The 20,960-nt window shown below is 46.0% G+C and overlaps 2 protein-coding genes across 4 annotated transcripts; one reads left to right on the top strand and one right to left on the bottom strand.

The window, feature by feature from the left end:
• Positions 1–397: 397 nt before the first annotated feature.
• ITGAE (integrin subunit alpha E) lies at positions 398–18,576 on the bottom strand. 3 transcript variants are annotated; one of them, XM_074974229.1, is made up of 8 exons: positions 18,507–18,576; positions 17,182–17,260; positions 16,328–16,394; positions 9,953–10,021; positions 8,694–8,795; positions 7,799–7,894; positions 5,987–6,097; positions 398–5,218 (listed from the first exon to the last, which is right to left on the bottom strand). In XM_074974229.1, the coding sequence occupies exons 2-8, from the start codon at positions 17,253–17,255 to the stop codon at positions 5,150–5,152; spliced, it is 588 nt and encodes a 195-aa protein (XP_074830330.1). In that variant the 5' UTR covers positions 17,256–17,260; positions 18,507–18,576; the 3' UTR covers positions 398–5,149. The 3 variants fall into 3 exon arrangements, 2 of the variants coding, with proteins under 2 accessions (XP_074830330.1, XP_074830329.1); XR_012642182.1 differs by lacking the exons at positions 16,328–16,394; positions 17,182–17,260; positions 18,507–18,576 and adding exons at positions 8,402–8,549; positions 11,848–11,922 and having other exon boundaries at positions 399–5,218; XM_074974228.1 differs by lacking the exons at positions 16,328–16,394; positions 17,182–17,260; positions 18,507–18,576 and adding an exon at positions 10,479–10,861 and having other exon boundaries at positions 399–5,218.
• Positions 12,044–15,710, top strand: HASPIN (histone H3 associated protein kinase). Its single transcript, XM_074974930.1, has one exon. It carries the CDS (start codon positions 12,044–12,046, stop codon positions 14,900–14,902), a length of 2,859 nt encoding a protein of 952 aa, XP_074831031.1. The 3' UTR covers positions 14,903–15,710.
• Positions 18,577–20,960: the final 2,384 nt, after the last annotated feature.

The following is a 20,960-nucleotide window of genomic DNA, read 5'->3' as shown; positions in this document are numbered from 1 at the left end:
GTGTTGCTCAAAGAAGGCAGAATTAAGGTTGAGTTGTGAGGGCGGAATGCACCTTAACTATGTATTTCCTGGTTTTTAGAGGTTTAAGCGTAGATGAACTCACATTCAGGGTCAAACTCTACCCCAGCCCCTCTTGCAGCATACCAGTTTTCAAGACAATCTCCCTACACATGTAAGTTTTAGGGCACTTAGATTATCATCATCATCTGCTTATTGGGAAAAGAGGAGACTGTATCTCAGAAACCCCTTGACCAAATGACCCCAACCTGCACCACAAACTCCTCATTTCCTATTCCTAGCATGTCCTTCTACAAATAACCTTCTTTCATGTGATGAGCAGCCAAGAGGCATACATCAGGGTTGGTTTTTTTTACTCCAGACTTACCAAATATGATCTTACTGTAGATACCCCCCTCAGGGTTCTTTGGCACTGCACAGCAGCAATCTCTTCTGTGAGAAATGGAGAGTGTAACAAGGTGCTGAGTGATTTAGGGAAAGCTGGAAAAAAGGAGACCCTGCTGGAAGAACTGGTGGCTTCTTTCAGTCCCTTCACAGTCAAATATTAATAGATGCATGTCCGAACTGAACTTCCAGATGCTGCGAGGTTTGCCGATTGTTGGAGAGAAAGCAGAGAACAGACTCCCGTCTCCCAAAATGAGTCAATCTGATTCTTGGCTAAAAAAATTGTCTTAAGAAACCTCAAAACAAGGCAGCCCATTATGATTCCCCCACTCCAAGTACTAGTGTGGATAGTACCTCTCCTACAGTCTTCATTTCAGTTACCCTGAAGCATCACAGGTTGTCACAGCACAGCTCATCTGCTCTGCACAAGCCCAGCATATCCCCAAGGTTGGGCCAGTGTGAGCCAGCAGTAAAGTCATGCACAAACAGAGCTCTCTTGCAGGTTTTTATTGTGGGGAAGCCACAGTTAAACAGATTTTAAAAATAAACAACAGGAGATTTTATACCAAGAGAGAAATAAGGTCATTCAGGATAAACAAAAGCACAGGCTTTCCAAGCTCAGCTACAGAGCCACTTTTGCTAAAGAACCTAAGTTAGTCAATTCCCTCACTTAAACTGTTTTCTCTTGGCTGAGGCCTCACTTAGGAAGCCTCAACTCAACCCTTTGCACCTGCTCCAGTGTGGGGAGCAGGCTAGATTAGCCATTAACTCCCTCTCTGCTGGGGCCTATACGAACAGCTTGTGGTGATGGTCACAGAAATGCAGTTAAGCAGAATGGCTATGTTAATAAATCTTTAGACTTGTGAACAAATAGGCTCATCTACACTATAGGTTCTCACAGCATCTCCTCTTTTCTCAGTGATCAGGTCCCTGCTCAAGGGCATGACACCTGCAAGCCTCACAAATAAGTCAACCAGAATCACCATTCACTACAATACCCACTGCTCCAGGGTTCCTGACGCTAGCCTCCCACTGGTATAACTACCGTAGTTACCCTAGATTTACTCCAGTGTAAGTGAGATCATGTTCAGACCCTGTGTTTGATCTTTTCTTGTTCTGGTTGGCTGCACTTTTGCCACTAGTGACCAAACTTACAAGATGCTGAGCACCTTCAGTTTTCATCCACAGAGGTAGTTTGTATGGAAGAAGTGAACATAGTTTGGTGGCAGTGCAACATGGGACCAACCTTGTGCCTCTAGTCTATTCAAGTCTTTGAAGGTACCAGACATGGTAAAGACGTGCCTCCTGTGGGCTGACTAACAGACCATTCTAGGAAACTGAACGAGGAGTAACGGATTAGATCCAAACCCATAAGGAGTCAGCAAAAGATAGAACTCTTTCCCATCCACCACAATATCCTCCCTGGAGAGCTATTTGCAATATTCCCGGTACATATTTTTCAATGGTGCATACATCTATTTTGACTGTAATTAGTGACAATGTTAAGCCATTATCTCTCCCAGAAAATGACAAGGTTAATCGTTTTGTGAGCTCTCCTTGGTGGAGGAAGCCATTTCCCTCTCTGGTTACCATCTGTTTGAATGATCTCTAGAAATGTGCATGTGGCCAGCTGAGTCACATATAATTATGCTAAGAGATGCTATTGTTTTATGGATGTGATTCCTTCCTGTGAACCAAAATGAATAATCCTCTGCTGGTCAATTTTCACTGGAAATAGTGATGCAGTAAATAATGTTGCTTTTATTATTAATAATTTATGTAGTGCTGTAGAGCACACAGCACTATAAAGCTGTGGGTCAGTGCCAAACAGATAACAGGTGCCTGCCCCAAAGGTCATACAATCTAATGGCCTGATCCTGTGAGGTGATGCATACCCTCAACTCCCTATGATGTCAACCAAAAATCAGACGGCTGAGAATTATTCTTTTCTGTTTCATAGGCAGTGTTCACATCCATCAATTGACAGCGTCTCTCAGGAGCTTTATTAAAGGTGACTCAGCTGGACCACACACATGCCTCGTACAGTATGATGGTTTTGGATTTGTCTGCAATAAATCTATAAATACTACATGTGCTGTGAGTTTGTCTTAGTACTGTAAAGTTGGGTACTGCATTAATAAATTGTGATAATTCACTATCGTGTTTGTCAAGAAATGTTCCCAGAAAAGAGGGACAAACATTTGAAGAACAGTGCTGTGATGAACTGGCTAGATCCCCCTGTAGGCTTGCTAAACAGGTTTCTCCAGCAATGTCTCAGTCCTGTGAGGAAAGGGGGGAGAACAAAAGACTCACTAGGGTTTAAAGACACAAAGGCTCTCAAGAATTCAGTTCACTAAAAGGGAGTCCAGCAGAGGTTGGAGATGTCTAGGAGGACAGACCTACCAGGTTCCCAATGTAGAAGACGGAATGACTCCTGATAAAATAGATGTGTGTGTAGGCCTTTTGTTGTTTTAATTCTTTTCTCCTGTTATGCTGTGTTCTTACTGTTCAGATTAAATAATACTTTGCTTTAGAAAGCTGTTTGGGTCATTGTATTCACTACTGGTCATAACCCCTGAAGGGAAGAACTGCAGGTACTCTGTCCAGCTGGGCATGCTGAGTAAGCATGGATGGTACACAGGGGGATTGTAACCTAGTACCCTGATCTAAGTGTGGGAGACTCACAGGATTCCATCCCAGGGAGATAAAGGCATGAGCCTGAGATCTCAAGGGGGAGGCACTTGGACAGAAAGGGAGAGGGAGAGGGAGAGCTCGTCCTGAACTGTGACACACAGCTAGAGCCCAAAGAGAAAGAAACAGTCTGTCCTTTTTCTGATCTGATGTTCTATGGGGATTTTAAGAGGTGGTCTGTCCCTCCCTCCAAACCATCCACAAATGAGTTTCTTGGATTGCCAACTCTGGCACTAACCAAAGGCCTGGCAGGTTTCTGAAGCTCCTCTATATCCTGGGACCACAGATTCAAAACTCCTGCTTAAGCTCTACCTTGGAGGGAACAGATGTGCTGTCTACTCAACAACCATTACCACTGTGGTTTTGTGAGTTGCCCATTAGGACGTGCGTTTGCAGAGTATCTTGTTACCTTCTCGGACCTGCGTAGACTGAGGAGACCCAACATTGCACTTAAACTCAGGTACTTGTCGTGCTGCACTACCACCACATCACAGTCATCTGCCATCCGACCAATTGCTACATCAGGATATTAAAGACACTCCAGTGCAGGCCACAGGGCAGCTGTTAGTTTCCCATGAAACAGTACATATTGACTGCTACACCGAGACATTAAAAAACACCAGCACAGGCTACGTAGAAGCTGTTAGCTACCCATGAAATGGTATGTATTGGCTAAGAGATGAGCAGGTGGTGGGCCAATCTGCTTTCCTCTTGTTGGAATGAACATCTAGGTTAATTCTGTTCATTTCAAGTGAACGCACACTCAAGTTTCAGTGGTTTTAGGTGAAGTAAATATGACAGAAATAAAACAGCAAACTACACAGGTAGGGACAGCTACAGCCAGATGTGGAAATATTTAAAGATATTTTTGCTTTCAAAAAATTGTTTGAGGTCAGTGGTCATTTTTGTGCTCAGAAAACACAAGGACTGAAGGTGCTGACTAGAGCCAACCACAGGACAGGCAGTTGTTAAGCAAACTTCCCACGCACACTGCTCTGTAAATGCAGTTACCTCTGACCTGCAACACCCCCTGCTATTCCAGTCTTGGGACTCCATATTGCTATGCAATAAAGCACAATCCTGACCTGCAACAATCCTGCTCTGTTCAACTCCAGATTTGCCAGTGACTCAAGACCTGCAACACTGCTACCATTCCAGTTCTTGTACTCTTCTGAGCAGGCACTGCCAATCATGCCATCATGGTGCAGTGATTTCTGATGCGGAAATAGTCCATCGGGACCTAGTATGAAACCTAGCAAACACATTTTCACTTGTGACCTAATCAGAATTTGAAAACAATTAACCCAGAACTGAAAGGCATGAATCTGATTATTAACCCTTTGTTCTCATGAGAGTCTGGCGATCCCAATGGAAAACACAAAAGCATTTTGGGTTACTAGGCCAAACAAGAACCTTCTTTGTTCTGGGTGTGGGGAGGAGAGTCTTTCTCCTATAACCATTCTGCTTGTTTACATGGTCACCTCTGGACACACTTATGATTCCAATCAGCAAGAATCCACATATCCCACTAACTGAATAATGGCTGAGAGCAACGAGACTGCCCTGCTGTGTTAAATCAAACAAGTACAAGAATGCATGCATCTGAGGTGCTTTGCTAACTTCACTCGCAATGACCAGAGTGGAGCCTCCATTCAACCATTCCTATTTTCAAACTAGTTTGCGGTTGCATGCTATTAAAGTCCATTTAAAACCAACTCGGCATCAAAACAACAAAGAATGCGATAACAATGCATAAATTACACACAATCCAAACTAAATTTTCTCCATATTTACATTTACATTTAGGCAAAATTTGAAATGAGGATTCTGTAGTTTGTTAATCTAGGAAAATCCAATTTTGACAAACAGTCAGCAAATCCAAGCTAGCTGCATAAGCAGGTGACTGGGTTGTGCAAGGTCCCTAAATTAAACCAAGAGCAAACCATGGCAGTCTCAAGATCCATCCCAGCTCACAGACTGATTTGCTTTGCTTCCGGCTGGTCTTTGATATTGGAGCTCTCAGGAAGAGTGTGCAATTCCTGTACAGAATCCTGCTCTAGTCATTCTGATCCTCAGGAATCATGTCCACCATCATATTTTTATAGTTTCTTTTGAAAAAGCCACACTGAAAGACATCAAGAAGAGCATTAAAAACATGTATTGGGTCCTTTATGCTTGTGTATATACATTATAACAATGAGCTAAATTCTGAGTTCCCCCTATTCAGTTAAAGTCGCAATAAGTCAGAGGAAGTTTAAGGACTGAGCAAAAGCTGAGTAAGGAACTGAGCAAAAGCTGAATAAGGAACTCAGAATTTGTCCCAATTATAATTTCTTACAGTTCTATAGCACCTTACATCCTTAAACCCTTCAAAAGGTATTGGCATGTAGCTATGGAATCACCCTCTCCCATGATTTTCTCCTCCCGCCTCCACATACCCACACACTCTACTAAAATGAAGCCACTTCTGGAGTGGAACGTGGCAGCTGTTTAGCAGTTTAAGAGAAAATAAAAATGAATACTGTCTCCAATTGAAACTGTGGACGAAATTTTAAGAGGCTGTATACATTTGCCTGAGTTATAATCTGGCCAGGACAGTAAGGCCTTGAGAAAGACCTTGGGATCCTTCAGGATTTGTTTGTTTTTTAAAACAAGTTATTTCATAACTCAGGGAAACTTTAAAAATGTATTAATTCACATTAATTAATTAACCTGCTGAAAAAACTGTAAGGGAGAACCCCAATGGTCCTGCATTCCCTCCCTCAGTAAAACATACCAGAATATCCACAGCTGAATGTGAACTCTCACTGAGGACAGGATAGTCGCTGGACTGCTGGGATCTTAATCAACAAGAATGACATGTGCTTGTAATTATGTCAACAAATATATTTACCTTAAAAAGGATGAATATAATGAAAGCCAACAGCAAAAATCCACCAACAGAGCTTCCTATGACAACAGGCAAGGAATTGATTACTTGCATTTTCAGCAAGATGACAGTAATCTAGAATAGAATCAAGGGTGGTTTAACAAATGCTCCAGTATAATTGCTTTGTCTTAACTAGGGGAGTGAGTTCACAGATTATAACGCCAGAAGGGACACTTTACATTTGGCCATCTTAAACTCATAATATTTGCTTGTGCCCTGCTTACTAAGCGATGTAGATCACTCTGTATCAGTGACCTGTCCTCTTCTTTATTTACTGCTCCCTCAATCTCTGGGTCATCTGTAAACTTTCTCAGTTTTATGTTTATCATTTTATGGTTTCTTCAAGGTCATTGACAAAAAATGTTAAGCAGTGCAGGGCCAAGAACCTGTTCTCATGGGCCTCAACTAGAATAACACCTGCTTGATGAAGATTCCCATTTCCAATCTGAGTCCTTTCAATTAGCCAATTTTAATCCACTTAATGTGCGTAATGCTAATTTTGTATCATTCTACTTCTAGTTAAACTCACTCAGACTCCTTAAGAAGTCTCTGGGTGAAGTGATTGTCTCAGTGTCCCCTAATGACAACCCATTACAATATAGTTTTTGTCTCCACTGGGGGGAAAAGGTGCAACTTTAAAACATGTTAACTAACACATTGAAATCCTGGTGAAGACAAGGCAGTTGTAGCTTTAATACATTAGCTGAAGCCTAGCAAGGAGCCTCGTTAACTTGTTAAAAATACACCTTTTTTCCAAATACAGACGTGGCCATATTTTGCGGATGGAGTAAATACCTCAAACTCCTCTTGCTTTGATGTTGGCAAGAAAGGAGATTCTATTGAGCCGAGCTCATTGGTAAAGGTTTCCACCAATGGGAGGAAAAGGCTCAAGTATTTGCTAACTAAAAAGAAACACTGAAAAATAGAGACAATACAGTTGAGTGACAGAGGTTACTTTGTGTATTGAAATGATGCTCCAGTACCACCGTATCTGCCCCTTGTCTTTCTTCACACTAGGCATCAGAGCACGAGCAGAGCTATATTTCTGATAATCCCTGTGATACGACCTCGTGCATCTCTCAATGCACTACAGTTATACACGGCTCAGCTGAATTTATCTCACTACTTTAACAGCCTCTCCTGAAACATGAATTCTCTTCTCATGTACACCGACGCAAGCCCGCCGATTTCCCTGGGGTTTCTCCTGAATTACATTGATGTATGTGAGAGGACAAATGTGCCTATTAAATATAACTGTATCAAGTGGCCAATTTCCCACCTGACATTTATAAAAATGTTGGGATTTAGATTCAAATAGATGATTAAGAGGGAACATGAATGCAGCCCATCTAAGATGAAACAGCTGCTCATCCTAATTGGCTGTATTCCCCACTCCCCCACCCCCATCAGGCTTCCAGGAGGTGCTTAAATCTATCTACTATCATTGAAACTTCTTTGAAGCTGACATATATTTGTGTTTCCAACTAGAAATTACCTTCTGGACTTAGGATAGTTCTCTGCATGACTGGGAATACAGTGTGCATATTCCCAACCAGGCAGATAACTTCTCTGTGTGCACCAATACATTCTCTTCATTCCCTTTTGTTCTCTCTGTGGTCCAAATCCTGGTTCAATTGAACTCAGCCAATGAGTCCAGGCCCTCCTAAATCACGCTATTTTAAGAGTTCAGCAAAAACATTTGCATTCCTCCCCTCAGTTGCTTCCTTCATTTCCATCCTGAGAAAGGGCCCTAGCTGCCTACATGGTGCTTGGTACCTCAGCTTTGTGGTTCTCTTCCTTCAGGCCCTCATACAGATGTTTGTTGAAGGTGATTTCCCCAATGACCAGAAGATCAGTTCTATCTTCTAAGAACTACAAAAGAGGGAAGGAAAAGACAAAGCAAATTATTATTTTAGACCTTTCAGTTCTTCAGAGAAAAGCTGGCACAATCATAGTCTAGCAAAGAGGTCCTCTGCCTCCTCCACAAACATAGTGGTTTTCCAAACTCAGAACTCAGCTGCATCAGCCAGTTCCCACTGCATCCCAATCAACGGAGTGTGTTCGAACCCGTACTGGAGCTCGGACTGACCAAATTCCAGATAGGATTGCACCCAAGATGCCCAGATTTTGCAGTTCTGGTTATGGGGACTGCTCATCAATTTAAGAAATTCACAGAAGGAGTTATCTCTTCCCCCTACATCTCAGACCTCTCACCTCGAAGTCTGTTAAGACCTGCTGGATGTTTTTCTAGCCAGAGGGTCAGAAATGGAATAACTGCAGTCCACTCACACAACTGAGACTCTAATGTGCTGGGGTTGTGTTACCCAGCATCCCCCTGCTCTGCTTGGACTTATGGAAGAATCAATAGTAAGACGGTACCTAGAAAAATCAATGTTTGCAGCACTGGAAATACCATCCTCTGGAGGAATAGCCTCTGTGGATAACTAGAGGAGATGGCAACATCTCTTGTAGGAGCAGAGTCTCTCCTGAGAGCTGAAAGCACCATGATGAAAACTCCACTCTTGCTCTGCAGAGTCAGGAGATAACTTAGTACCTAAATGTCATTCAGGGTAAGGATTTCATAGGTGTCTCTGCAGAGATTCTATCCCACAAATGTGGGTTAACAGATTTTTAGCAAGAAAAGACAGACACGCACAGCTTTTGTGTATACCTGCTGAGAATCAGTTAAAGGCAACTCAGCTATCACACTAACATCCTCTCTGTCGGACAGGATAGCACATTCCACACATTGGTACTGCACTTCTTTGCTCCCCTGAAAGTGAAAGGGATATCAACACTGAAAATATTTCTCAAAGCAAAATGTATGGCATGGAATCAAACTATTTCACTCTAAGCAGGGGGTTCACGATTGCAATTTGCATGGAAATAGTTTGAAACTTCTAGAATGTACAAGCCATTTCACTAAATGCATGTTGTGTGTGTATTAAAAGCAAGCCATTCTTGGTTACAGCATGCAACACTTGTTACTCCACTTTTCAATAATGCCGTGTGACTCACTGCATTGGTCACTACAAAGCCAATGTCCCAGGACAGAATCACAGGACCAGAAGGGACCTTGAGAGGTCTTCTAGTCCAATCCCCTGCACTCACGGCAGGACTAACTATCATCTAAACCATCCCTGACAGGTGTTTGTCTAACCTGCTCTTAAAAATCTCCAGTGATGGAGATTCCACAATCTCCCTAGGCAATTTATTCTAGTGCTTAGATATGCATGGCACAGCAGATGCAGCACAGCCCTGCAGTAGCTGTCACTACCACTAGCAACCCTAATATCATAAAACAAAAAGAAAAGGAGTACTTGTGCCACCTTAGAGACTAATCAATTTATTTGAGCATAAGCTTTCGTGAGCTACAGCTCACTTCATCGGATGCATACAGCTGAAGTGAGCTGTAGCTCACGAAAGCTTATGCTCAAATAAATTGGTTAGTCTCTAAGGTGCCACAAGTACTCCTTTTCTTTTTGTCAATACAGACTAACACGGCTGTTACTCTGAAACTTATCATAAAGCAAGAGAACTAAAGGGCCACATACCAAGCACCATGACAGGCTCAAATCAAGTAATCAGATACACACAAAAAAAGTGCCCCAACATTAAAGTTACAAGATCGCTATGTGGATCTAGGAAAATATAGTCTATCAGGTCAGGACTTTCAATTTTTTTTTTATTTTTATTTTTTTTTAACATCCAGAACCATTATGCGCCTGTGTGTTAAAACCAAACTAAACTGAATCTTGGACTTAGCTCACTGCTTGCACCACAGAGAGCCTATGTTGTTACATTCTATGTAGATTTACTAACAGAGTATCTGCTGGGTGCTGCATTTCCCATTTCTGGAAAGACCAACAGTAACTAGTTTGTGTTTCCCTAGTACATCTGTGTAACAGCAGATACCAAGAAACCACTCACCGATAATTTGGTCTCTCTAGTACCGAATGGAAGAGACCATTCCTTCCCGATTGTGCAGACTGTTGTATTCTGGAAAGAGAGTAGTGGAAAGTCTTGGTAGTTTCCCACACACCATTTGCCCAGAGCATGCCTAATAAAATGCCCAAAGAATTCCAGAAGCCCAATCCCGTTGTCTGCCACCTTCTTCCCAAGACTGGTGATACTTGTAGTGGTGTCATGTTCAGCTACCAGCAGAGGAAGGGAGGCTCAGGGTCAGATTGCTCACGACACCACCAATTGGTCGGTTTAGGAGAGATGAACTCCAAAGTGTCTCTGGTCTGGTGGTCTTCACCTAGAGATGTGTGACCACAACCTACTTGCAGTATGTGGGGCAAGTGTATTGGAGAGCTATCCCCAAGCGTTTGCCTGGAGCACAAAGGACTCATCTGCACTGTAGAATAGTGGAGTCCACAGAATTCACTACAGCAGAGACTATTTCTTGGATTATATGATAAAGCCAAAGCTACGTCAACATTTCGGCACTCACTATATTCAGGGTGAGTGCTCTGTTGTTTACATAGTGCTGTCCGCTCAGCGTGTATTGTGCTGTACAGCCAGTCCTGGAGACACAGCTCTCTGCCCCAGGAGGTGAGAGCCTGAAGGCCTTAGCTGGTCCAATACAGAACATGGCCATTGTCACCAGGGGCTCAATGGAGCGGAACCAGTGAAGGGTTGGTCCATCTTCCCCCAGAGACGCAAGTGCCCTGCGGGAAACACTGAGAGCAAAGGGGCCTCGTCATCTCATGAGGGCGAGACAAAGTCACTCAGGGAGCACAGAGATGGGCAGACTGCATGTGAGAGACACAGGGCACCCGAGGGCGACAGGCACAGTGTGTGTGACATACATAGGGCATCCGAGGGGTGATGGGCATGGGGCACCCAAGGGGAGACAGGCACAGGGGAGACACATGGGGAGAACGGGGCTGACGGGCACGGGGGGGAGGTGACAGACACAGGGCACGGGGGGGAGGTGACAGACACAGGGCACGGGGGGGGAGGTGACGATGACAGACACAGGGCACGGGGGGGTGACGGGAAGGGGGGAGGTGACGGGCACAGGGGGGGAGGTGACAGACACAGGGGCAGGTGACTGGAACGGGGAGGGAGGTGCCGGGCACGGGGCACGGGGGCAGGTGACGGGCATGGGGGGGAGGTGCTGGGAAGCGGGAGAGGTGACGGGCACGGGGGAGAGGTGACGGAAACAGGGTGGGGGGGTGACGGACGGGGGTGAGGTGATGGACACAGGAGGGTGACGAGCACGGGGGAGGTGAAGGGTACAGGGGGGAGGTGACGGGCACAGGGTACGGGGGGAGGTGTCGGGCACAGGGCACGGGGGGGTGACGGGCACGGAGGGGTGTTGGGCACAGGGCACGGGGGGGTGTCGGGCACAGGGCACGGCGCACGCGGGAGGTGAAGGGTACGGGGGGAGGTGACGGGCACAGGGCACGGGGGGTGACGGGCACAGGGCACGGGGGGTGACGGGCACGGGGGGGTGACGAGCATGGAGGAGGTGACGGGCACAGGGCACGCGGGAGGTGAAGGGTACGGGGGGTGAGGTGACGGGCACAGGGCACGGGAGGTGACGGGCACGCGGGGGGGTGAGGGGCACGGGGGTGAGGTGACAGACAGGGCATGGGAGGGGTGACGGGCACGGGGGGGTGACGGGCACAGAGCACAAGGGGGTGACAGGCACAGGGGTGAGGTGACGGGCACGGGGGGTGACAGGCACGGGGGTGAGGTGACGTCAGGGAAACAGGGCACGGGGGGGTGACGGGCACGGGGGGGTGAGGTCAGGGAAACAGGGCACGGGGGGGTGACGGGCACAGGGCACCGAGGGGCGACGGGGGGGAACGGACCCGGGGCGCCTGGCGCCTCCTCTCCCGTCGGCGCCCGGGGACGGAGCAGCGACAGCCCGGGCCCAGCCCGCGCTCGCCCCCGCCCCCGCCCGCGGCAGGAGCGGCCCGGTGGGCGGGACTTCGCCCGGCCTCGCGAGACGCGGTTTGAAAGGGCGGCGGGCGGGCGCGGCGGCTCTGGCTGAGGCGCGGCCGCGCCATGGAGCTGGCTGCGAGGCCCCAGCCGCGGCTGCTCCGCACCTACACGCGCCGGGGCGCCGGCCTGCGCCGCCTGCCGCCCCCGGCGCCCTGGCTGTCGCCGCCTCAGGACCGCGAGCGGCTCTTCGGCTCCAGCTCCGCCTCCGCCGGCTCGGCTTCCGCCGGCTCGTCCTCCGGCTCCGAGGACCCCGACTTCCAGCCCCCTGGCCCCCGCCGGCCGCGCCGGGGGCCCGCCCGCCGGAGGGGCGGCAGCGCGCGGCCGGCCAAGGAGAACCGGGCCCCCGCCGGGCCGGGCCCGCCGAGCGGGGGCTGCGCCGCGCCCGCCACCCCGCCGGGGAGGCACGTCACCCGCCGGCGCCGCTGGGGGGCGCTCCCGTCGCCGGGGCGCAGGGCGGGGCCCCCCCTGCTCTGCAGCACCCCGCAGCAGCCGGCGCCGGCCGGGGCGGCGAGCCGGACGCTCCCCGCGGAGGAGAGTATCCTGGGCGGCGGCCAGGAGAACCGCCCCCCCGGTGCTGGGAGGGCGGCCTCGGGCCAGGCCCCCCGCCGACGTCACGGGACCCCCCGGCCCCTGCTGGCCGAGCTGAGCTCCCTGGCGCCGGCGGGCAGCGCGGCGGAGGCCGCGGCAGGGCTGGAGGGCAGCCTGGAGCTCTTCTCCCCGCCCCTGGCCGGGGCCAGCGGCCGGGTCTCTCGTGGCCCACAGCGGCCCAGCGGCAGCCCCCTGGCGGGAGACTGGCGGGGCCGGAGCCAGCCGGTGCGCCCAGCATCTCCCCACGGGGCCCCGAGGCCGCCTGCTTGCCGGGTATCCGAGAGCCGGTATGTCCTCGTACCCTGCGGAGCCGCCCAGGGGGACTTGATCCAGCTTGTTCCCTCATCATTTCCGGGTAAACACAGACCGTCTGTTCCTACTCGGGGCCAGCCTGCATCACCCCCTCATAAAACTGTGAGTAGAGATCATGTCCAACGACTGACCTCACAAAAGGCAGAGAGGGCTCAGCGGACTACACCGGGGCCGTGCCCACTGGAAACGAGCCTGGGCCTGCAGAAAAGTGCTAGCCGTCCTGGGGCTGCACTGCCCATTACGGGGAAGCCCCATGTCCTGGTACAAGGTAATACTAGTCCTGATGAGCCACATGATGATTTGAGAGGAAGCTCTCAGAAAAGGAGCTGGAACCTTAGCACAGACAAAAGCAGACACCACCTTCAGCCCTTGGTGGTCTTAAGTTCTCAAGTGGTACCAAACTGGTTGGCTGCTAATAATAAGAAGTTGGATGCTTGGCCCTCCTGGAGGGAAAACGATTGTCAGCAGCCAGTTACCCCCTCTGCCTTGTCTGTAATCTCAGAAAAGAAGTCCAGAAGTAGCAAGGTCATTCCCAGAGATGGTGGTAGAGGCACCAGTAAAAAGGCCTGTATCAGTGGGTTCAGCTCCAGCCGATGGGGGAAACAGGCAAGGCGCCGCCCAGTCAGACGCAAGAATTCAAAAACTCCATGGCAGCAGGCTGATGGCTCCTTCTTTCAAGAACAAATGAGGCAAAGAGGAATGGAGAAAAATGCCCTAGAGATGTCGTCGTCTTTTCTGTGTGACTTTTCTTTCCTCAATGACTCCCAGTGGTGGGCCAGGGCTCGAGCATCTCTCTCTCTCCACAAGAAAAAGAAAGTTTCCACTGAGGAAAGTGCCTGTGGCAGCATCCCTTGTACTCCTTCCTCCAAATCTCAGCTTGCAGGGTACCATAAATCCCTGTTCATTCAAAGTGTTGGCTACTCTAACTGGCCCACTTCCTCCGTGCTCCTGCTGACTCCCATGAAGTCCCATTCTGTTCTGGAGGTGATGCTTACAGACGCAGAGAAGGTGTATGGGGAATGCCAGCAGGAGGGTCCTATCTCCTTTGAGGAATGTATTCCCCCAGATAAGATGAAGAACTGTTTGAAGATTGGGGAAGGGGTATTTGGGGAGGTGTTCCAAACGAACAGTGAGAAAGGAGCTGTGGCTTTAAAAATCATTCCTGTTGAGGGGACTGAGAGGGTCAATGGAGAAGCTCAGAAGAGCTTCAGTGAGATCTTGCCAGAGATGATAATCTCAAAGGAGCTCAGCCTTTTATCTCAGGAGGTAGAGAACAGGACTGTAGGGTTCATTGACTTGTACTCTGTGCACTGTGTCCAGGGGGCATATCCCAAGCATCTTCTGAAAGCCTGGGACAAATATCATGAACTGAATGGATCTGAAAATGACCGGCCCGACCTGTTTGGAGAACAGCAGCTGTTCATGGTCCTGGAATTTGAATTTGGAGGCAATAACTTGGAGAATATGAGGAATCAGCTAAATTCAGTGGCAACAGCAAAAAGCCTGCTGCATCAAGTTACTGCTTCCTTGGCTGTGGCAGAGGAGGGACTGTACTTTGAGCACAGAGACTTGCATTGGGGGAATATTCTGGTAAAGAAAACCAACTTGAAAGAGCTCAGTTATATTTTGAATGGAGCAGTTTATACAATCCCCACGAAAGGAATTCATGTGAACATCATAGATTACACGCTGTCTAGGATGGAGAAAGATGGGTTAACGGTCTTCTGTGATATTTCTACTGACAAAGAGCTGTTCCAAGGAAGAGGTGACTACCAGTTTGATATCTATAGGCAGATGAAAGAAGAGAATTCCAACAACTGGGCTGACTATCACCCCCATAGCAATGTCCTGTGGCTGCACTATTTGGCAGATAAACTTCTGAAAGAGGTAAACTACAAAAGAAAGCTATCATCATCCTCTGCCTTGAAAGGCATACATAAACAGCTCCGAAAGTTCCACAGAGAAGTCCTGAACTTTAGCTCTGCAAGTGATGTTCTGCTCAATAGCAGCCTTTTCCACTGATTGAAATGGACCTTCGAATGAGAGATCACAACATGATGTCCTTGTACTGTCACTCCCTTTGCTGTATTTTTAGAATACTTAAACATTGGCACATTTGGCATGGTGCAGATGGTAAATGACCTCTTATGTCCATGAGTTGAATAATTTCTAAGTGTTCAGCTAAAATAAGTGAAGATCCATTATTGCAAAAAAAAATTGAAACATTTCACAGTTGAAATATTAAAAATGGTTCTACCATATGTTAAGTCCTTATTTTGAACTTTAAGCTCCTTTGCCACTTTTAATCTTAGATCATTAAAACTGATGACTTAAATAAGCTGCAGTAAAATCTAGCCTACTTTTCATTTCTCACATTGGAAAATGAAGACCTGACCTAATATTGCTAATACATTTGAGGCATTCCCTTATAAAAAGTGTGTGTTTTGTTGTTTTGTTTTTTTTTTAATTAGCACTTGTATAGACCCAGCTTTAAACACACGCTCTTAGGCTGGCAAACTTCCTGGATTAGCAGAATGAATTTGACAGGTTACAATATGTAAACCCTGAAATAGAAAATTAGAGAAAATACTCCTGGATGCTGTAGGAAAACCCTGCTTGAATATGTTTTACCAGTAAGGCTATGATTTTGTCATGGATATTTTTAGTAAAAGTGATGGACTGGTCATGGGCAATAAACAAAAAAATCACGGAAGCTGTGACCTGTCCCTGACTTCTACTAAAAACATCCCTGACAAAATGGGGAGGGAGGAGGGTCCAGCACCCTGTCTCTGTGCCCCCCCCCCCCCAAACCCGCCGCAGTGGCTGGGAGCTGCGGAGACCCCATTGCCCAGTGGCCCCTGCCACCCTGTGTGTGGGGGGGGGGGTGTCCCCCACCACCCATAATGGCAGGGGAGCTCTGGGGAGGCACCCATGGTCACTGAGCAGCTCGGGTCCCTCTACCATGCACCACCATGGTCACCAGCAGTGGCAGCAGCCAGTCAGTTATGGGGTCCTGCTACCCGCAGCTGCAAGAGGGTCCTTGGAGGCTGGGCTGCTGCTGGGTCCCCTGATGCCTGCAGCAGCTGGTCAGCTGCGGGGGCCCCCAATGTCACGGAGGTTGCTGGAGGTCACAGATTCCACAACCTCCACGACAATCTTACCTTTATTTATCAGTAAGGGTCTAAACCTGCTCTCCTGAAAGTCTGTGGAACAGGAATTGCACATTGAAAAAGTTTTAAAAAAATAAATACCTGTGTTCTTGTTATATTTTTTATGTTTGTAATACGATTCTTTTGTATGCAGATAGGAACCAAAATCTGTAATGTAATTTGAGCTCCAAAGCGGTTTTCCCCATTGATCTACTAAGGCAAATGCACAGGATGAAAAAGGGTGAACAGTTGGCCCTAAAAAATCCAGCTACATCAACGTTATTAACTTTGTACCTACATTAAACTGGAACTCCTTGTTGTCAGAGTGTCCTTGACTAACATTCACATATACTACAGGAGTTGGCCTGCAGACAAAAAGATAAATCAAACTAAATGGATCTTGCACTGTTATTGCTGCAAATTAGTTCACGCTGTAATTGATAGAGACATATCCCTCAAATAGAAGGGAAGTTATCACACATCCAGTTTTAGTGAAAGTCATGTTTATCTACACTTATTTTAAAGGGAAAGAATCTTGAATCTATTTAAATAGTTTCAGGTACTAGAGAGAAAAGGAGTACTTGTGGCACCTTAGAGACTAACCAATTTATTTGAGCATAAGCTTTTGTGAGCTACAGCTCACCGCATCACTGCATCCGCTGAAGTGAGCTGTAGCTCACGAAAGCTTATGCTCAAATAAATTGGTTAGTCTCTAAGGTGCCACAAGTCCTCCTTTTCTTTTTGCGAATACAGACTAACACGGCTGTTACTCTGAAACCAGGTACTAAAGATGCCTCTGACTTTCCCTGCCAGTTAGGTGGTTTTACTATCACATTTCTTCAATCTCTCCCTCCCCTGGTGATATGTGACACTCATACAAAATGGGAACCACCAACTATATATAGTGTTGTCAGACACACAAAGTAAGAAATCTTAGGATCTATCAATTACAAGAATCACAAGATTACTGTAACAATAGTTGACTGTTTTAAACAATAAGGTTAATTAACATTTTTGTAGAGGAACAGCAATTCATAAATAACAAATTATACTATAGTCTTAACAGGGTTCCCCTACTTCACTTTACCTCCAACACAGGTTTGTAAATGCGATGAGAATATCAATAGCACTTGGCTACTCCGTAAGACTTACTTGGTAAGAACTGCAGTGAAAGCATATCTGACATCAAGTATGTGTTCTTCAATCAAAAGTAGTGCTATTTTCATTTACACTAAAAATAAAGGGTAAAAGACAACACATTTAGTTATCTACCTGGTATATATATGCTATATTTATTTTCCCTCTCGCTAAAGCTTCTATAGTTTGACATTTGCTGACAGTGACTTTATACAAGGAGAATGAAGAGAATTATTGCCATTGTACAGTCAAGAGCAGCTTTCACAGAGCTACTAGCGGTCTGAACTCCATAAATGTAATATGGTAGGAATTCTGACCTTTCCTTTAGCATTTCCTATCTCCCCATATTTCAAATACAAGTGCAGTGTGTGAGCATACAGCAGTGCTCACATCTGTCATAGTTAAGGGTGATTCCACATGTGCAAGAAGCTTGCTGGCATGGTAGAAATGCATACAAAAACCTTCCCCTTCAACTATGCTTGCAGAAGAGTTGAAAGGCAAAAATTCCAGATTTAGCTGTCTAAAGTTAGTCAAATAAAATCTTTAGTTTCCTAACATCAGTTTCCTGATTTTCAAAGATGCTGAGCACCTGCTCATTCCTGTGGTCTTATTTTCCACACTTAAGTCCAGCTGTTTAGGTGCTAAATCATAGGTTTATATTCCTATCTTGTTTGAAAATGTTGACAAAATGAGTCAAGTACAATTTTGTGCCCATTACTTGGGTATAAATATGGCCTCAGCTTTTTTTAATTTTTAAAGGCTTACTTGCCTTCCCCCCAACCCCCTAGAAATCAGTCACAGACTTCCCTCCCCTTGCCCCCCCCACCCCCAAAAGAATAGGAAAGGACAGCAAAGGACTCTGAAAACCTGCTTTCCCAGGCCCCAGTTAAGTGGGTGGAGGGACTTTAGTACCCACCATACCTTGCCTCCCTAAAATTGATGGAGGCCTCAACAAAAAATCCACTCAGCACATAACTGGGCCTGTGTTTTTGAAAAAAGTATACACTATACACTGTTTTCCCTACTGATGAAGAAGGGGTACTAGGTATCCTTCAGGAAAAAGTAGTAAATCAGGACCCTGCTTAAGTAATAAGTAAATTTGTTGGCTTTCCCATTCTCTCTCTAATTTCCCAAGAGAAAATAAATTATAATCCTCAGCTGGTAGGGGAATACTTTGTACATACATGGACATTTCTAAAAGAACGGAGGGACAGATAAGTAGGGTTTCCATGGAACTGGCTCCCACAGGCTGATTAATGGAGAAGTATTAAGGAAATAGGAGGTGACTTATGTTTTCTCTTCTGTCTATATGACGACGAGTGGGAAAGGGCATGTCTTACTTTGTGACGTTAATAGTGATGTTCGCAGTCTTATCTGGAAATAAAGCTTCATCTAATTGCCAAATCACTGAAAAATGTGCCTATTATGAAGAAAGAGATTATTAAACGAAAGAACCAAAATGAATATATGCAAATGTTTTTTTTTTAATTCTCACTTTGCTACTTTTAAAATAGATTTAGTTGGATAATTTTATTGTCCAACTTTCTCTCCAGTATGTGATACATATGTATCACTATGTATAATGAAAAAACAGCCGAGGAACAGATATATGCCAATAGCTAGTGTGACAGTCAGGGTCCGGACACCCCAAGGGGAAAACAGAGGGTTTAAACTCCCAAAAAGAAGCAGTTAAACCAAATGATTGCATACTATGTTATTTTACTGTAAAAGTATATTGACTATGGTCTTTTACAGAAGCTTTTACTGGTCTGAAACTGATGGTTATCATGAGATATGTATAGAGACTATGGTTATGAACGTATGTATTTGTGTACATAGAGAACTGTGCTCATAAGCTTTGGCTCCACCTCACAGCAGGGAGGTGAGCAATCAGACAGGGAGAGGCACCTCCCAAGCCAGATGTTTACACAAAACCGGACTCAAGTAATGATTCATTGTACAACCCAGAAACAGACAAATCACGGGCCATTAGAGTTCGTGGTAAAACACTGAGGCAACTGGGAATTTCCCACTTTTCAATATCTATAATGAACTGAAGAATAAAACTGCAAACCCTTTTAAAATAAAAGGGGTTTGAAGTGAAATCTATCCATAAACGAGAAGAGCCTGTAGGTGGGAAGCTTTCTGTGAATGCTGGATTCTCCCACCCCTGCACCAGTAGTTAAGGGGTATGCTGAGAAACTGTTCAAAGGCAAGAGGTAAACTGTATTAGAAAAGGTTTTTTTTTAATCTAATATGGATGTTTAAAGCCTGAGGTTGCATCTTTATATTTACTAGGTCAGTTGCATGTTTGCTATCTCACTATTTCATCTTTGAATCTGGGTTTTCTATGAAATAGATTTTTTGTTTATTTTTACTCCAAGCAGGTCTCTGTTGTGCAAACTGTGGGGACCAAAGTAAAATGGTATCTGTGGGACTGATTTCACACCTTCGGAGGTGACAAACCAGAAAGGAAAGGAGTACTTGTGGCACCTTAGAGACTAACCAATTTATTTGAGCATAAGCTTTCTTGAGCTACAGCTCACTTCATCGGATGCATACTGTGGAAAATACAGAAGATGTTTTTATACACACAGACCATGAAAAAATGGGTGTTTATCACTACAAAAGGTTTTCTCTCCCCCCACCCCACTCTCCTGCTGGTAATAGCTTATCTAAAGTGATCACTCTCCTTACAATGTGTATGATAATCAAGGTGGGCCATTTCCAGCACAAATCCAGGTTTTCTCCCCCTCCCCACCCCCACCCCACTCTCCTGTTGGTAATAGCTTATCTAAAGTGATCACTCTCCTTAACCAAAAAGGGAAAGTCTGAGTGTTTGGTAGTTAAGAACTCAGGAATTTAGGGAGACTCAGGACAGGAAGGGCTGTTGGTGTCACCCTGCTGCTGAAAGCCAGAGTGAGACCTGGTGTCTGTGGGCAGGCTACTGGTGTTAGGGATCTGAGCAGGGCAGGCAACAACAGAAACCGTTACTGGCCTGGGTGATCCCCAAAATATCACAGTCAGCTAGAGTGGTGGCCTCCATACATGAGAATTAGTTGAGGCTATGGCCTAGTTGCAAAGATAATGGTGCAAGAGCAGCTGTTGAAAACAGAATGAACACTGAGAACAGAGCTGGAAACAATGACATTTGACTTACCGTTGTTTTTTTGAATATTGGGCGTCCAGTATTGCAGCCCATGGATGAGAGTAAATGTGCGGATGGTTTTGGCCGACCGCAATAAATCATGGTAGAGGATGGCTGTCAAAATAGTAGGAATGCTTTTTAATATTGAAGCAAAACAGACTGGAAGATTCAACTCATTCTGCTGTGCACTTCCACAAAATGAATTTCTAACCTAGGTGTGAATAGCTCACAAGTAACATCAGGAGTTAGGTGTCTTGGAGATCACCAGAGTTCTCCATTTAGGCACTGATAACATCACTGAGGTGTTCCCTTTCCGGTTTCTTTTCAGGCCTTGTTTTAGGCATTTAGAGCGGGTATTTTCAATACAGGCTATGAGTCTCGTAAAAAACGCCTTTTATAGGCAGGCAAAATTGATTCATCAAACTGCCAGAACACTTTATTTACATTAAACATGTTGAATTAGTGTGGTTGAGATAAATAATAAATACCCACATTTGACTTGTTTTAAAAAAAGCTCAAGTTACTCTATGGTCTCCAGCATATATTGCTAAAGAAAAACACTGCAATGAACCCAACATACAGATTATAGCCTTGCCCTGAAGACAGTCCAGTCCTTCAAGACCTCCACTAACTCTGTCCCTTATAA

Source organism: Natator depressus, chromosome 17 (genome assembly GCF_965152275.1).
Source record: "Natator depressus isolate rNatDep1 chromosome 17, rNatDep2.hap1, whole genome shotgun sequence".
Lineage (NCBI taxonomy): Eukaryota > Metazoa > Chordata > Testudines > Cheloniidae > Natator > Natator depressus.
Note: the sequence above shows the minus strand (reverse complement) of the source record. Positions and strands in the feature narration are given on the sequence as shown.